We start from the raw sequence: 18911 nt of genomic DNA on the forward strand, positions 1-18911 counted from the left end.
CCTGCTACCGCCCCACAGGTGTCCTATGGCCCCATCACTTTCCTGCTACCCCCCCACAGGTGTCCTATGGCCCCATCACTTTCCTGCTACCACCCGCAGGTGTCCTATGGCCCCATCCTTTTCCTGCTACCCCCTACAGGTGAGGTGTCCTATGGCCCCATCCCTTTCCTGCACCCCTTGATGGGCATCCTGTTCCATGACTGCACTGGCATTTCCACTTCCACGCCTTTGTTCCAGAGGCTCCCCAACCTAAAATGCCCACCCTGCCCTACTCTTGGCTTCTCCCATTCTTCCTGCCCACAGGACATCTCAACTCCTGTCTCCTCTAGGAGGCCATTTAGGACTCCTCCATATAGAGACAACGTTTTCCTCTTTTAAAACCCCTCCACTCTTCTCAGGATCTACTTCACAGCACTTCCCGTGTGCTTGGCAGGAATCGTACTGCCTGGCTTCTTGAAGGCAGACACTGTTTTACTCACCTTTGCTCAACTAATACTTAAGTTTCACTAAAAGAACAAATCTCCATGATTTTGACATCTGGGACAGGCCACTGGAGTCTTAGGAAGTCTCTGTGCATCACTTCTCAGAGCTCAGGTAATTTTCTTCAAATTGTTTCCCTCCCCAGCTGCAGGACAGCCTGGCTTTCAGTATGCAGAGTATCGAATGAGACTTCATGGCAAATGAAAGGGAAGTGACCGTCAAGACCATCAAGGGGACCACACATAAAAGAAAATTTCTGCTATAGCAGTGCTTCTCAAACTTTAGTGTGTGTATGAAGCACCTGGAAATCTTGCTAAAATGCAGATTCTGATTCAGTAGGTTCAGGGTGGGGCCCAAGAGTCTGCTTTCTAACTAGCTCCCAGGGGATGGCCATGAGGCTGGCCCTAGTGTTATCCTTTGAGCACTAAGATTCTACAGCACCCTTAAGCTATGGAAGATATGAAGAGCTACCACTTCTTGAGGGTTTAGTGCTCTGGTGCATGAGTTATCTCATACAATTCTACAACAGCCCCGTGAGTTAGGCGGTACCATCACCTTATTTTATAGATGAACGCCATAGAGGTCAAGGTCACATGACTAGCAAGTAGTGGCGCAAGGAGTGAATGAGCGTGTCTGACACCACTGATGCTCTTGTTCTCACCATTTTTCTTCTTCCACAACTATCTAAGGAGGGAGGTTTACAGAACTATTCGGAGGGGAGTAAGACTGAGGCTGAAGCCATGACTCTAGGCAAGAAGGGCTGGGATTTCTTTATTCTGCCATGTACATAAGCTGCATAGAAACAGAGTCACAGAATTATATTGTTATGTTCCAGAGAGTGGTGCCCTGAGAACATCAGTATTCCACCCCACTTCTAGGCCACCGTGAAACCCTGGCAACTGTTGATTGAGAGGCTGTCTTCTCCTGGCCACAGACTCCAGCTGGCAGAGAGATGGCATTCCCACCACCTTCCGGGACTTGACAGCCCCACCGCTTAGTTATCAGGGTTGTGAGACTCTTGGCAGTGTGCAGCAGAGGATGAAAGGGGCCTATGCCAAGGGCTGGCTCCTGGGAAGGGGAGATTCCCAACTTGGATGACCAGTCAGTGCCAAGACCAGTGCCAGGAAGAGACTGTACTGGCCATAAACCTGCCCCTGGGGCCAACTTGAGCCATGGGTCATGGCAAGAGAAAGCTCAGTTCTGGCACTAGGAAGGGATAGGAAAGCAAGAAGAGTGCAGGCCCGAGCTGCCAGACGTCTGGTTGAGGAAGCTAGCCTCTGGGAAAATGGAAGATCTTGATCGTCCATCCTCTTCCAACAAGGATTTAAAGAGACCACCAAGATTCAGGGCACTAAAGGCATCCTGTGTACCTTCCCCTCCTGCAGGGGCAGAAAAGGGGAGTCAGGCTGGCGGAAGCTGAGGAGTGAGGGATGCTTCCCTGGTCCCAATGTACCAAAAGGACTTCTCTCTTGCCCCACTGCTGCAGACTATGTGAGGTCTATTTCTACCTGGGTTATTCTTCTTTTGAGGAGAACATACCTGCTCCCTAGAGGCAAGAGTTGAAACTTCTCAAGGCAAGGAGACTTGCAGTGTATCCTGACCCTCCTCCTTTGCCCTATACTATCTCTCCTCTCCTTACACCAGCCCAGCAGATTGTCCCAGTGGACTGGCCTAGCACCCTACATGGGCCAATGGCAGTAGGCCCACAAACAAGCGTTAAATAGGGACACGCACGGTCCAGGACTTAGTGAAAGGCCTGATAGATGGGAATGTTCCTCTGTGCCACCATTTACCGAGATAATGTGAGTTAGGTGACAGCTTTGATGCAACATTACTGGTCAGCGTGCCATTTCAACCCAAGCACTGCCTTTAGAATGAGGTGAGCCAAAGAGGGAAGGAAAGACTGTGGACTGACTTCCTCGATGCCTTGGAGAGTGGGCCTCCCAATGGCAAACTGGGTGCTCCTACCTTAGAAGTAGACTCTTGGATGGCTCAGGAAGTGGGCCCAGGGCACTGTGCTCCTCAGATCAAGCTGCAAGGTTTAACTGCTGCTAAAACCAATCTAGGTGGAGACAGAGTCCTTGGTCAGATTGAGGGGAGTTGCAGCACCCTTTCTGCTTCCTGGAGGGTTATGGGTGTTCTTAGCAGGACCTACTGGGGAAAGGGGGTTTTACAGAATAGCTGCCTTTAAGCAAAATGGCTTAATTTCTAAACAGAAGGATCCAAATGAGAAACTCTCAAAGGTATTGCACTGGGTTTTGTTTTGCCTTATTTCCTTTTATTTTGTTTGAATAGCAGTTATGTTAAGAAATGGATCCACTGGGCGAGCATGGTACTCATCATTCATGTAGGCCCATCTTTGCTTCTGAAGTAAGCAGTTTTAACCAATTAGCCACTGTGTGAGGTTGACAATTCTAACAAAATGTGGAATCACACTGATGCCATGTATTTTCCTAAGTGTAAGGCTTAGGGACAGCCTGTGTGTGCTGGCCTGGATCATGCAAATACCACTGAACAAAGCTGAGCACACTGAGGCAATGCCTGGTTCTCAGTATCCAGCCATTACTTAGGATTGAACAGGCACAGAGTCAACAAAGGGAGCTGTCCACGTGTGCACATCACACAGCTTAGATCTTGGTGCCCTCAGCCCAGAAGCCAGGAGTTCCTCCCTCCTCTGCTCCCACTCCTTCCCGCCCACTCCTGACCTATGGGGAGGTACGGGAAAGAATGCTCCCAGGTGGTACTGGCTTCTCAAAGGCCAATCTCAGGCAAGCCAGGCCCAGCCTTCCCTCTCTTTTGCTTTCTGGCTCACTGTTGCCATGGACACCAGATGCCTTCTGAGTTCTGCGCTTTATCTGGAGTCTAGCCTTTGAACACCTTGGTTTAGTCAAACCCACTCACTCCCCTGGCTCCCTAGAGTGTGAAAATATCTAAGCTGGTTTCTTTCACCAAATGGCTCAAGGGTCCCCTTGCCACAATCCACAGGATGATATGAAGGCTCTTGCTCAAATCCTGGTGTGGGGGTGGTGGCCTGAAGTTCTGTAGAAGCCTACACACTCATTCTTTCTTTTCTAGAAGAGAAGACCTAATTCTAAACCCTGTATCATGTGCAGCCATGGCAGCACCCAGACAAATGGGCTGGTGAGAGAGATGAGCCGGAGTCCAGGGGGCACATGGGGTTCAGATCAGCAGTGGGGCTTGGGCAAGGGCTGAGGGAAGACATCCAAGAAGGACAGTGCTGGGTGGGATGTCCCTAGACCACCTGGAACCTGAAGAAGCTGAAGCAGGTCCCTGACCTCAGCTCAGACTGACCTCTCCACTTCATTCAGCCACCAACTCCCACGAGTATCCCTTGGAACTTGTCATCACCAAAAGCTACGCCACCTCCCGTATTCTAACATCTCCCACCCATCACACTGACCCAAAGGCTCTGGTCCTTGCTTTCCCTTGCCCCGCCCCCTTATTCTTGGTAGGTCTTTTACCCAGACTCATCATAACTTTTTATTATGGAGCATTTCAAACATATCCCAAAACAGAGAGGCTCACATAATCAACCATCCTCTTCTCATCACTCAGTTCGCCCAGATCATGTAGAAGCACATCTCAGGCACCATCCATTCTCTCTTGCAACCTCTCCATGTTGGGTGCCCCATGGATCCTTTCTGGAGCCTCTGCTCAGCTGGGGAGTGACACCCACTCCCTAGCTGATCTCATCCAGTCTCCTGGCTTTATGTACTGGAAATTCCCACATTTATGTCCCCAGCCAGTATATCACCCTTGAACTTGACATTTCCACATGGATGATTAATAAGCATCTAAAACTTAATATGAAGCCAGACTGAATTCACATCACCCCCAACCTCTGCCTAAACTCTGTCCCTCCCACAGACTTCCATCTTCCTAATGCCTCAGGCCAAAAACATCTTGTTCTTCAGATCCCTAAATGGCCCACAGGAACTGTGTGGTCAAACTCTAGTCTGTCTCTGACTTCACCCTCTGCTGCCCACGCTCCAGCTGCATGTGCTCTAGCCTCATAGCTGTCCCCACGAAAGCCAGGTGGGCGATGCGTGGCTCTTCGCTCGGCCTGAGTGACCCTTCCCTGGGAATACAGATGGCTTGATCCTTCACCTCCTTCAGTCTTTGCTCAAATGTCACTTTTTTCTGAGGCCTCCTAGATGCACTTTTAAAAATTGCAATTCCTCCCTTCCTTTCCGTGCCTCATTCTGCTCCAGAGCTTTTTAAACTCCATCTGACATACTTCATATATTTACTTCTGTCTTTCTTTCTGTGACTTCTCACTAGCATGTAAGTGTGTCTGCTGTGTCCTTAGTGCCTAGAGCAGGGTCTGGCACAGAGCTGGTGCTCAGCACACGTGTTCATATGAAGGAACCAACAACCAGATGGGCAATGGCAGCCGCTGCCCAAACAGGCCCAACCACTTTGAAGCTCCTATCTTTTATCAAAGGCTTCAGAGATCTCTCTCTCTGTCTCTGTCTCTCTCTCATACACACACACACACACACATACACACGCCTTTCTCTGGCTCCTGGCATGGTGGAAAGGACCTGGTGAACAGTGAGAGACACCAGAGGAGAGCAGGTAGTACAGCATGTCACCCCCACTCTGCGCATAGCCTGAGTGCAGAAAGCGGCTGCGGTAAGCACATGCCCATTTGCTGCCCCTCCGCCGCAACTGTCCCCCAAATAAGGACTCAGCCCTGGGGTGGCCTGGGATGCACGAACGGAGATCATTGGAATTAATATTGACATGTGGGGCTTCTTTTCGACCAGACACAAAAACAGCCAATGTAACTGAGATTTTAACCAAACTGCCTAAATAGAACGGGGTCCCTGCAGACGTGTGCATTTGGACAGACCCTGAGAAGTTATCAAGGGGACTGAGCTTCCTTTCTGGTAGGACAGACTCTGTTAAGCTGGTGTTAATGCTCTAGTGACTGGTCTGTCTTCTTTTTGTGACTTCCCGTCTTGCATCGGTTACTGAGTGCTTACCATGTGTGGGTCCCGTCGAATCACTGCTGCTAGCCTCCCTGGCTCCTGCCGTCTTCAAGAGGCAGGATGCGCAGTGGCTGAGAGTGCGATCTTTGGAAATTGGCCTGGATTTGGAATGAAACAGCACTGTCTGATGTTGACTTGGGCAAGTTACTCAACTGCTCTAGTTTCAGTTTTTCACCCATAAAATGGGGATAGGAAGAGCTCTCCCATGGGTTGTTGTAACGATGAGAATAAGACAGTGTGGTAAAGCACTTGCAAATACCCACTGCTCCCCAGATAGAAGCCTTTATCATGGGCTTCCATCACCACAGTCTGGGCAGACTCAGTGCCTCCCTAAAGACTGCCTTGGGCTCCTGTGTGGGAGTCTGGATGATCGTGTCTAATTAACAGAGAAAAGGTTGTAGGGGGAACTAAACTCAAGGCCACTCCGATCAATATCTTCCTTAGCCTTAACTTCCATTTAACCTAAGGAATGAGCAAGCAGGGGGTCAAAGGAAGAAATCAGACCAGGGGAGACATGCAGAAGTAGTTCCTTAGAAGAAGGAGAAAGCAAGAAGAAAAGTCAGAATTAAGGGAAAAAGCACATCATTCAGTGAGAAAGTCCTGAAGAGGGGTGTCTGTACAGATTCTGAGCCCGTGAGCCTAGGGCAGTGCCATGCCACCTAGGAGGCCAGCCAACAAATGTGTGACCTCCTAGGCTAAAAGGTGGGGTCTCCCAACAGGATAGAGATGGAGCAGGGGCCTTTGGTGGTCATGAAGCCTCCATAGTCAGAATTCTATTCCTTCCAATGTTTCAACTTCTCGATCCCCCTAACAAAGCAATATCCACTTATTTAGGCTCCATTTGAGAGGACTGAATTACCCTGCACCTGTGGATCTTGTTATAAAGCAGGCAGACCTATACACATCCTCATCCCTACTCTCTGAAATTGGAGGAGTCCTCACTGAAGCTAGAGAGCACTTCTCTCCCCATGACGCCCTGGGGCGTGTGACGCGGCAGACAGGGTTGGTGACATCTTGGCTTCCCACGAAGGTTCCCAATGCCATTTAGAACAGAGACCACCCATGCTAGGTTTTAACTAGAAATCCATGTTAACTTCCATGATGCAGGTTGGTAGCGCAACGATATCACCCTCTAAAGCAGGTGTTAGCTACCCTATTGGTTCTGAGAGTCATGGTGGGGCTACACAATGGGCACAGCCACCAGAAAGCCTAAGGCAAATGTAGGAAGAAGGGAAAAAGGAATAAAGGGGGTCCAGAAAGGCAGTAACTGAAGCAGAAGCAAAAAAATAAGTTGAGAAAGAAAAGGAAGAGAATTAAACACACACAATGGACAAGGGCCCCATGTTAGACATCTGAGTGGCTCCCTTCCCATGGGATATTCACATGGGGCTGGTTTGCTTATAGGTGCTGCTTGGAGTTGAACTTAGTTTGCTCTGGAGGAAGGGAGCATGGAGCTTGGCCCTTTTCCAGACATCTGGGCTGTGCAGGGATAAAGAGTTTCTGATATTGGAAGGAAATCCCCCTTTCCAAAGCCCCCCTCCCCGATCCCAGTCTCTTTGCTCATAAAACTTTAGTTATTATCTAAATAGGAAAATACACACAAGGTTCATTTCTGGACAGAAAAGGATTTAGAGGCCCTGGGTGGATGGGAACGGAGAAGAGGATCTGGTAAAGGCAATGGCCAGGAGGACAGCCCATACATCACGCATGCACAGGAGGGCTGGGTGAGGCCACAGAACAAGCGAAGATGGGCAGATAATAAGCAGCAGTCACAGCAAAGCCCCACATGCATGGGCAAGATAGCGTCTCCTGGATACTCCAGGTGACAGTAACCAAAAAGACAGACAAGGATAAAGAATCACCTTTATGTTGTTCTGATGGAAGCCTAGTTAATTTGAAAGTAGTCTATGTCCACCACCTGATAAATGCATCATCTGGCTCCCCTATGGCTCCGATTCCATCTCCTTCTACTCATCTTCTATCCTGCTTCCCTCACACTGGCCTCCTTCCTATTTCTTGACACCACAAGAAAGCTTCTACTTCAGGGCCTTCCTGTCACCTCTGCCTGGGAGGCAGGTCTCCCTCAGTGATCAACTTATCCAAGAGAGCTTCCCTGACAAGAGCAGCTTCCTGCCGCAGCACGCTGCCCTTACCTGCTTTAGGTTTTCTCCTTGCACTTATCGTCCACAATTTATTTTGTCTGCTTCCCCCAATGGAATGTGAGTTCTACAAGGTCAGCTTCTATGTTGTTTACTTCTGAATACTGCTTAGCACATAGCAAGCCTCATGAAATATTTGTCGGATGCATGTGTGAACCAAAAGCAATAACATTTATAATATATATGTATATTAATATATTTATGTTATATATATACGTATATAAAGTGTTGTATTGATTGAACTGTTAGGTGTTTCAGGGCGAAGCATCTATACAGAGTAGGGGTAACGATAGGAAACCACTGTAGTTGAGAAGCCTTAGTAAGAGTTGCTATGCTCTGTTGGAAAGATCCAGATTTGTAGCTCTGCTCCACGGGTCACAGGCGTGTGGTAGACAGCCTCCAAAATGGCCCCCAGTGATCCTCGGCACCTGGTGTTCAGACACTTGTGTAGTGCCCTCCCATCCTGAACAGGGCTGACTTGTGTAACCAATCGAATATTGTGAAACTGATGGTGTGTAACCAGTAGGCTTGGTCATAGAAGGCATCGTGGCATCTGTCTTTCCCCTTCTTAGATCACCCATTCAGAGGAAGCCCAGCCACCATGCTGTGAGGACAGTCAAGCAGCCATGGAGAGAATGTCATAGGGAGCAACAGAGGCCTCCTACCAACAGCTAGCACAATGTGAGTGAGCCGTCTTAGAAGCAGGTCCTCCTACTCCAAGTCAAGCTTTCAAATGATGCAGCCTCTGCTGACATCTTGACTGCAACCTCGTGAGAGACCCCAAGCCAGAAGCACCCAGCTCAGCTGTTCCTGAATTCCCGACCCACGCAAACTATGTGAGGTAATAAATGTTTATTATTGTTTTAAAATGCTACATTTTAGAGTAATTTGTTTCACAGCGATAGATAATTATCACAAAGCAGATGACATGGGGGCCGGCCGTCTCAGGTTTGAGTTGATGTGTGTCTTTCACTGGTTAACTGTGCAGCCCATGTCCCCTTCTGGAGCCAGCAGGTCCCAATTTGATTCTGCAACTCTTAGTAGCCACAAATGCCACCTGTATCCTCAATAAACTTTATTTAGACACAAAGAGACACAACAGAATATACATACACAGATACAGATTTTTTTTTCTCTATAGGATGAACAAACATCACATAGGGAATTTAAAAATTTGGTGCATGGAATGTAAGAAAAAATTGCAACGTTCCTTGTTCACTCACACTTAAAACAGACACATATTTCAGAGGAAGACAGAGATATACCATCCCTACAACAGAATTCACAGTTGGGCTATAACAGTACACAGGTGTGAGGACGGTAATCAAAGGAGTTAGGGATCCAGTTACTCTTGATATGACAGGATGCTCACAACACTAGTAGGACTCGGTTTAAACAAAAGGCAGAATCGAGGATTCCACACCCCCTCCACAGACGTTCTGCAAGCTGTTGGCTAGGTCATAAAGCAGCTCGGCAGAAATGCCACGTTAGCTTTCATCTTGCGGCTTGAAGGTCTGCATAACCTCTACCTTTGTGTCCACATCACAGAGAGTTTACATAGATGCACTTCAGATGCTGAAACTCTCGACATGCATGCTGGCTTCGAAACCCACAGTACAGAACACTGACATTGGTTTATAAAATGTGGCTTTAGAAAGGAAAAGGAATAATAGCCAAGAGGAGAACAAACACTTTGCAAATGCTGCCACATCCGTTGGCAGTGTTTGCCACCATGCTGCCTGTGGTCCCCTCCCACAGGGAGCCGCTGGCGTCTGTGTCCTGCTTCACGCCATGGGTGGAGCAGGATGGATGTCTCTTGGGAGTCTATTATTACCCTCTAAAGTCACACTTGTGACCTCCAGGTCACTCCTGTCAGAAGCCACGCATGTCTCCTGGACAAGCTGCAACGGAACCACCCCATTTATTCCTGTCCCAGACAAGCCTCTGGCCTCCACACCATCTTCACATTTCAGATTGGGGTTCCCTAGGCAACCTGTGTATTTTAGTAAAAAATGGTTTCCACTGTACCCTTCGTGTGTCCTCTTCCTAACGTGACAAATCCAGAAGAGATGAAGTTATGGAGATCAGGTCCTCCACTTCGGTAAGCATCCTTTCCATAATGTCCTGCAAGAAGATGGGGCAGAATTACCTGGCGCATCCATGACACCAACAAGGAGACAAATGTTGCAGCTCCAGCTCATCCCATGATGATGAGGAACTTAATTTCAAATCATCAGTAAGTCAGAAGGGAGAAGCAGTCAAGGAAATATATGTATATATTTTATATATAAATTTATATATAATATATAATATATAACATATAACATATAACATATAATATATAATAATATATATATTATTGTGCAACAAAGAAGAATCTAGGAAGGTTATGTTGAAAGCAGAAGAGGGGAAAGGGGGCACATGGCTTGATTCCGGCATTTCTGGCTGAGCGAACCAGAACATCAGTCTATTTGTCTTAACATCTTTCCCTGTGTCCTAGCTTCCCTCCTTTTCTTTCTTGCCTTATTCACTTGTTGCCTTTCTTTTCGAAGCATAGCGGCACGGGTCTGATCAGGACTGCTCTATGGATGTGACTGTTTATGAATCACGCAACATCCGATGGACCCGTAGCGTTGTGGCTTAGGAGAAATTCACCATCCACTGAGGCTGACAAGTGGAATAGTGGTTATAAAACACTGGAAAAATATTTATGCGCTCTCCTCTCTTGCCTTTCTGCAATAAGATCTTATCCCTCATCAGCCTAATGCATCCAGCTTCCTGTGGGGTTGGGGTGAGGAAAAGACCGAGGACAGGTTAGGACCCTGGGAGAAGAAATTCAAAGAGAAAGAGAGTTAACGTTCTGCTTCTGACATTCGAAGTAGGATTTCACAACACACTTGCAATGCAGGCACTGAAAAGGAAGAAAGGAGTCTCAAAGTGCTATCCTGAGCTATGCACGTGAGGAAATGGAGAAAAGTCATACTTTTGTCATGGTGCCACAAGAGCGTATTAAACACTGTACTTATAACAATGTGGAGAACTACATAAGATATAATATTAAAAAGTGGACAGAAAATGCTATATTAAATATGATCACAATGCTGTAAAAAATTCAAACCAGTGTATAACAACAGCCACAAAAACAAAGATTGAAAGGAAACACACCAGATACTGACAACTGCCTTTAGATAGTTGGAACATGAGTTTTAATTCTTCTCTTTCAACTTTCTATATTTTCTAAGGTTTTTTTCTATGATAAATATGTAATTTTTATAATATAAATAGGTAAAATAAATTTCTAATGGAAAAATTTATGACAAATGCAATGATAACCTAAATCACATTTTTTTCTTAGTGGGGCACCCTCTGCATTAGATCTCAAACCTGGGTGCATGTCAGAATCATCTGGAAGCTTTTAAAAATGCAGATGTCCAGACATAACTCCAGGGGTTCTGATTCAGTTGGTCAGGGTCTGGCCTTAGACAAGAGTACTTTTATTTTTATTTTTATTTATTTTTTTAAATTATTTTTGTGTGTGTGAGGAAGATTGGCCCTGAGCTAACATGTGTTGCCAATATTCCTTTTTGCTTGAGGAAGATTGGTGCTGAACTAACATCTGTGCCAATCTTCCTCTAGTTTATGTGGGATGCCACCACAGTGTGGTCGCAGTGCTAGGTCTGTGCCTGGGATCTGAACCTGTGACCCCTGGGCCACCCAAGTGGAGCACACGAACTTAACCACTACAGTACCGAGCCAAGCTCTAGACAAGGGTATTTTTAAAGAGCTCTCTAGGTGATTCTGATGTGCCCCTGGGAAGGAGAACCTTTGCCCTGGAGTAAATGAGGAGGCAGCCTAAGTTCAGTTTATTCAGGTGGGTTAAACGAACATTGGCTGGGTTGTGGGTGCCTGGCTCCACCCACTATTTAAGTCCTGGGCTACAGTGTTCTTCCTCTGTAGAATGGAGTCTGGCTGGCCCAGTCCCTTCCTTCTTCTCCCAGATCAGTGGTTCTCAAACCTGAGTGTTAAAACACCACTACTCTCACTCCCAGAGTTTCTGATTCAGTAGATATGGGATGCGGCTCAAGATTTTGCACTTCTGTCAAGTCGCCGGGTGATGCTGATGCTGCTGTGTCGGAGGACCACACTCTGGGAACTGTTATCCTAGCGCATCAGGAACATAAGAGGATTCTACCACTGTCTCCCTCACGCCATCCACTCTGGAATAAAATACCTCATTCTTCAGGGCACACAGCTTTCCACAAGGAACTCTCTTTCTGTAAAATATGTGGTCACAACCCAGAATTTTACAGAATAGAATTATTGGAGCTGAACTAAGAGGCTTCTGTCCATATCGCATTCCCAAGTGATGTCACAGCTCCAAAAACGGGACTCTAGTACCTGGAGAAATGCATCTTCATCAGGGGATTAAGGGGAGGAGGACATGGGGTGGTGGAAGAGCACGCTACACGCCCCCAGGGAGAGTGGGGACTTTCTCCCTCCCCGCCATCTGACAATAGAAGAGCAAGAAAAGGAAGTAACAATTCAGAACTCTCATAAATTTGGACCTCATTAATTCAGAACCTTGTGATACATCCTGCAGAATTTGGGCTGGTTTATTTTTGTGCTCCTTATAAATAAAATTTTTGATAAACAAATCAATACTGAGGAAGACGGAACATAAAACAGTGCCTGTGCGACTGACAAATCATTCTTATCTGTCAGCTGAACAAGGTCCCTCAGGACTAAGTGCTGCCCTAGTGCTCTGGGGCGATGCTTGTTTGAAAGGGAATCAAATGAAGTTTCCTGATCACCTACCATGTGCCAGGCAGAGTGACAGAGCCTCTGAAAACACAGCCTAATTTTTTTGGCATAATAATAACAAACATTTTGTAGCACTGTGAAGTTTACAAGGAGCTTTCATATATACTATTTACTTAAAATTTTAATCACTACAGCAGGGTAAGTTGTGTATTATTATTACTCCCTCCATTTTACTGATGGAAAAACTGAAGTCAAAGGTGTGAAGTTGACAGATAAGTGAGCCAGCACTAGCATCCAGGTCTTCTGACTCCACCCCCATGTCTATTCTGTCATGCACACCTGGTTTCATTTACTCCTCACAAGAGCCCTGTGAAAAACAGTCACTTTCCCAAGTTCATGGAGCTAGTCAGTGGCAGACCCTGGATCCTAACCAGGGCCACCTGCCTCCAAATCCACAATCTTTCTACAACTCTCACCCTAGCTGCCTCACCCCATGGTCTAAACAGTGCAGTCATGACTCTTCTCTGGGACTTTAGCCAAGACCCAGTGGAAATGCTAAGCCAGGAGAAGTCCACTTGATGATGACCAAGTTCATGGAAGTTGGATCTTAAACTTGCGGAGCTTCAAGTACTGAGGGTTTTGAGTTGGGAAAAGGAAAGATACGCTCGGGGGTAATGAGGCAGGACCAAGAGCGTTTGACACAAAGAATTCTATGGTCGAGTCAGTTTGGAAAATATTGAGTTAAATAAAATGAAAAGTAAACACGAAAACCAAGTCTAGGAACCTGTCAATGAGTACCCAAATCCCCAGGGAGCCTTTACATTTTTCAAAGGCAGCTCTCGGGACACGTTTTGGGAAAGCTGCCCATGAGGTTGAGTTGGAGAAGGCATGGCGGTAGTTTCAGCTTTTGTTCCAGCTGTGGTCCTCAAACCTGAGCGCATCAGACTCACGTGGACAGCATCCGCATTGCTGGGCCCCAACTCCAGAATTCCTGATTTAGCAGGTTGGAAGTGAGGCCTGATGATTTCTATTTCTAACAAGTTCCCAGGTAACGCTGATGGTGGTCACAAGTCCAGGAACAACACTTTATGAACCACTGTGTTAGAGAGAACAATTGCCAGGTCAGTCTTCAGCTGGATCTAAGCCAATGCTACGAGGTCAAGGTCTAGAATGATTTACATTCTCTGTACCCTCCAAAGGAACAAGTTGTTTAGCACGAACAAGGGCAGCACGAGAATAGTTGGTAAAAGTGAAACCCCACGCAACTGGATGGTCAGAAGAGAGTGGAGTCAATGATTCTTCTTTGCCTTAGTCAGGCACGGAGTCCATGGGTTGAGGACAGGAATGGTATGAACGGGTATCATAGAACTTTAGCCTTAACACAAAGAACCACCCCCTTCATAGTTCTGCACTTTGACCCCACATCTGTGCCCTTCTGCCAGCCATCGAGGCAGGAGGCCCAAGGGGTACGACCTTTGCCCAAATTTCAGTTCCAGAGACATAGCCGTATATCAGCAGAGCTCTAGGCAGAGGTCAGCAAGAGGTATGTGAGCATACTTATTAAGCAGTATGTGCACACCCATGTCACAATACTACAAGTGTACAGCCCCCGATCGGGAACAGGGGTGGTTTCAGGCTGCAGAGTGTGCCCACCACCACCTGCTGAATTGAACTTTGCAAAGCAGCCTCTGAATGACCTCTCCACCTCCAGTTCTGCCGCTGCTCTCTCACCGTCGCCATCTCCAGAAGTCGGAAGTCATAGGGACAGCGCTGAGGGACAACTGTCCCAAGGCAGGAGGCAGATTAAAGGTAAAGAGAGGTCCAAGGCTGCGTTCCTGGAGCGGCGCAGTGCTAGTGGCTCTGATGAGGAGGCGACCCTGAGCAACTAGAGGGAAAGCTTCTCTGCAAAAGCGATTTGCTGCAGGAAACAGGAGGAAAAAACGAGGCAATATCTGAATGGTGATCTCAATAAGATTTAAGAGAGTTTTGCATCTGTGAAACGAGATTAACAGCCATGGGAGGGAAACAAACTGATCAGGACAGTTTGCCTGAGTTGCATATAGGGACAACAGAGTGGACACTGAAGGAAATTGGAGAAGTAGATTCCAATGAGAGAGATACACTGGGTATTTAGTGGGGAAGGAGAAAGAGATGAAAATGATGGGAGAAAAGAAGAGGCAGAGAGGACAACTCTAGAAGTTACTGTCCATTTAAAATAAGATTACCAGAAGAGAGACAGAAGGGATAATTCAGAAGCAATAATTAAAAGTTAATAGATATTTTTCTTTCTGAGCAGATGGAAGACTTTATGTTTAGTCAAGCATCAGACTATATGTTAGAAGGGACCAAGACCTAGATATACCCTGGTGAGATGCCATTTAGAAAAATAAGGGAAAAACTCAAGCCAACTTCATAAAACACTAAACCTATAGAAAATGAAGTAACTTTCTAAAGAATTTTGAGGCTTATTTCTGTAGAGGCAGGACACTGTACTGGGTAAAGAACACGCACTCTGGAATCAGTTGACAAGATTCAAACCTCTCTGTGTATCTCTCACGTCCGTTTCCTTAAAGGCAAAAGGAAACAATAATAACACCCATTTCATAGGCTGTTAAGAAGATTCAGTGAGTTAATATATAGAAGGCATTTAGAACAATACTTCTAAATGCTATTTAAGAGTTTGCTAATGTCTTTGAGCAGAGATGTTTTGATTCCATTCCTCTACCTCAAAATTCATTGAAAATAATGAAAAGAAGGAAGAACGGAAAAACTTTCTGCAGGAAAAAAGGCCAGACTTTTCACTGAGTAGAGGCAGCCCAAGTGGAGAACACACACACACACAAACATACACCTAAAAATCAATTCAAAAAGGACTAAAGACCTAAATAGGAAAAATCAAACCTTAAACCCATTAGAAAAGACTATAGGAGAATATGATGTTCATCTCAAAGTAGGGAGAGCTTTTCAAGCAAGAATCAAAAGGCCCCGACTAAAGAGAAAACAACTCAAAAATGTTAACATACATCAAAAGCCATCATGAAACGACAAGTCAAAGGCTAGAAACATGTATTTACATTAATATCCAGAACACGTAAATCACTTCCAATTAATAAGAAAGTAAAACAACCAAATAGAAAAAAGAGGCAAAAGTGATGAAAAGGTGAATCACAGAGGAGAAAACTGGAAGGGCTGATGCACAGAGAGTGGTGTTCAATCTCACAAATAATCAGGGAAATTCAAATTAAAACTATAACGAGATATCATTTCACACCCACTAGACTGGCAAAAATGAACACGCCTGTGACAACCGACACTCGTAAACAGGAACAAGAACTCTGGCATCCTTCAGGTGGGAACGCAACTGCTCTGGAAAGAACTTGGGCGGGGGCTAAGAAAGTTGAAGACGCGTATATCATGGAACCTGGCAATTCCACGTGTAGGCATACGCCCAAGATAAGTGCTCACACATGGGCACAAGGAGATGCGTACAAGCTTGTTCTATGCAATACAGTTGTCCCTCGGTACCCACAGGGGATTGGTTCCAGGACTTCTGCAGGATACCTAAATCCTCGGATGCTCAAGTGCCTTATATAAAATGGCAGAGTCTTTGCTTTTAACCTAGACATATCCTCCTGTGTACTTTAAATCACCTCTAGATGACATTTAATACCTAATACAACGTAAATGTTATGTAAATAGCTGTTACACTATCTTGTTAAGGGAATAAGGACAAACAAAAAAAGTACATGTTCACTACAGATGCAACCACCTAGGCCCTTCCATCAGCAGTTGGTTGAATCTGTGGATGCAGAACCTGTGGATACAGAGGGCTGACTGTATTGTTTGTAATAAAGCCCAACTGAGGAAAAAACCTATATTCCTACCAAGGGAAAAGTGATAAATAGCGGTATACTCATACAATGTAATCCTATACAACGGTGCAAATGAAATGAACCAGAGCTCGAAGTGTCAACACGGACAATTCTCAGTTATAATGTTGATTACACTAAGGAAGCTTAAGAAAAACAGGAGGACATCATATATAGAGAGAGAGTTAATTTTAAACCATGCAACATCTCACTATATTGTTTAAGGATACATACATATGTAGTGTTATTCAAGTCTCAGGAAATTCAAGGGTAAATAGTGATTTCAGGAAAGCAGATATTCTGGAGGTAGGGAGGGGAATGTAATCGAGGAGCGTATATGAGGTGCTTCTGTGTTTTATTTCCTACGTTGGGTAGTTGGGGACACATTTGACTATTAAATAATTCTTTGTTTACTAGATAATAGACAGATATATAGATGATGGATGGATACATAATGGATGGATGGATAGAGAGATGGGTAGCTTTTGGTTAAGTAACTGTTACCGAAGTACTTTATTCACTGCCAAATTATCCTTCAACAATAAAGGAAACAAAGAGTCTCAAGTTTTAAGAACTCAGAGACTAAAATAGCCACAAGTCCTCATTGCGGGGAAGAAAAGGCTGATGAGGAAATCCATCAAGCGAGCAGGAAAACCACAGAATTTCTAAAACCATGGATGTATTTATTTGTAATCTTCAAGCAGCACACAAATCCAAAAATTCCTTAAGAAAAGATTGGTAAATTAGATTATACATTTTTAACACTTAACAAATTGTCTTTATTGACAAAAATAAGGTTAGAAGTGACACTGCAGTTGCGCTGGAAAATCTGGTATGCAAATAGGGCAATAAAAGTACATTGTTTCGATGAGATAAAACCCAAGGCAGCTTCCCTGAGAGGGGGAACAACTCTCCATCTTTAGAGCCTGCTTGAAATGCAGAGCATGCACGGAGAACAGACACGGAGCTGCTCTCTGAACAGCTGACAGGGAGCTCAAATAGCACTGGGGCCCCGCTCTGCAACCACGTCACTGCTGAACTTCTCTATAGAAAACATTCCACAGACAACAATCAAGGCGCACGGTAAACCCCAGGGAAATATGTTCAATACACGTGAGAAAGGGCTTTTTCCTTTGTTTAAAAGCTCAATCATATCAATAATAATAATAATCAAACACTAGAAAAACACACAAGGAAGGGGCCGGCCCCATGACTGAGAGGTTAAAGTTCTGTGCGCTCCACTTTGGCGGCCCAGGTTTGTGGGTTCGGATCCCAGGCACGGACCTATTCCACTCACCAACCATGCTGTAGAGGTGTCCCATGTACAAAAAAAAAAATAGAGGAAGATTGGCACAGATGTTAGCTCAGGGCTAATCTTCTTCAAGCCACAAAAACCCACAAAAAACACAAAAATGCATAAGGAATACAAATAGGCAATTACCACCCCCCTCCCTCAGAAAAGAAAAGTTTTTTTAAAGGCCAATGGAGATTAAAAATATGATTAACCTTAACTCATAATTAAGAAAATGCAAATAAAAATACCAAGTACCTTTTTAAAAAATCAATCAATTTGGCAAAACTTAAACATTTGCTGACACCCAGTGCCGGGGATGGGCTGCTGCTGGTGGGGGTGTAAATGAGTGGTGCCTGTTTGCAGGAGAGGCCTTTGACTAGTATCTCTCTGTTGGGAATTTACCCTACATATATGCTCTCAATTTTTTCCATAATATATGACCCATCTAGACAGCTCAGCATTGACTGCAGTAGTTTCTGTCAATGGAGGCTGACTAAACTAGAATCCATCCATATGATGGAATACTATGCAGCTGTTAAAAGGAATGATGCAGAGCTATATGTGATGTGGGAAGATCTCCAAGACGTAGAAAGTTAACAACAACAGGGCACAGAGCAATGTTTCAGTATGATCCCTTTCATCTAAATAAGAATGAAAATAATATACACAGAGAGAACGCACAGGGACCCGCTGCAGGTGGGATGGTTTATATAAAAAATATTTTTTTCTAGTAGTAATTGTGAACACAAACTACTAAAACTTCCTTTCCTTGGGAAGAGGGCCTGGGATGAAGGGAGGGAGGTGTTTACACTTGAGTTTTATTACTTTCTTTACTGTTTGAATTTTCTAAACATGTGTTTTGTTTTTTATTGAGTTCACCATCGTTTACATCAATGTGAGATTTCAGTTGTACCTTATTTCTTGTCTGTCATCACGTAAGTGCTCCCCTTCACCCCCTGTGCCCACCCCCCACCCACCTTCCCCCGGTAACCAGTAAACTGTTTCCTTTGTCCATGTGTTTGTTCATATTCCACATATGAGTGAAATGAAATGATCTGGTGTTTGTCTTTCTCAGTCTGGCTCATTTCGCTTAGCATAATTCCCTCCAGGTCCAGCCATGTTGTTGCAAATGGGATGAATTTGTCTTTTTTATGGCTGAGTAGTACTCCATTGTATATACATGCCACATCTTCTTTATCCAATCATCAGGCGATGGGCACTTGGATTTTCCATGTCTTGGCTTAAACATGTGTTATTTTTATTTTTTCCCTATTCACAGAGTTTATCTCGGATCAGGGAGTGGGGTCACGGGCCATTTTCTGTTTTCCTCTTT

The 18911-nt window shown here is 45.2% G+C and overlaps 1 protein-coding gene across 1 annotated transcript in view; it reads right to left on the reverse strand.

Annotated features, from left to right (window-relative positions):
• Positions 1-18911, reverse strand: part of SHISA6 (shisa family member 6) — a gene marked incomplete at its 5' end in the record, with an annotated part of 280938 nt that overhangs the window by 140341 nt on the left and 121686 nt on the right. Inside the window, one exon of the mRNA XM_046676274.1 lies at positions 9683-9778. Coding sequence (XP_046532230.1) covers positions 9683-9778 — 96 coding nt within the window. The remainder of the gene's footprint in view (positions 1-9682; positions 9779-18911) is intronic.

This window comes from Equus quagga, chromosome 11, assembly GCF_021613505.1.
Source record: "Equus quagga isolate Etosha38 chromosome 11, UCLA_HA_Equagga_1.0, whole genome shotgun sequence".
Taxonomy (NCBI): Eukaryota; Metazoa; Chordata; class Mammalia; order Perissodactyla; family Equidae; genus Equus; species Equus quagga.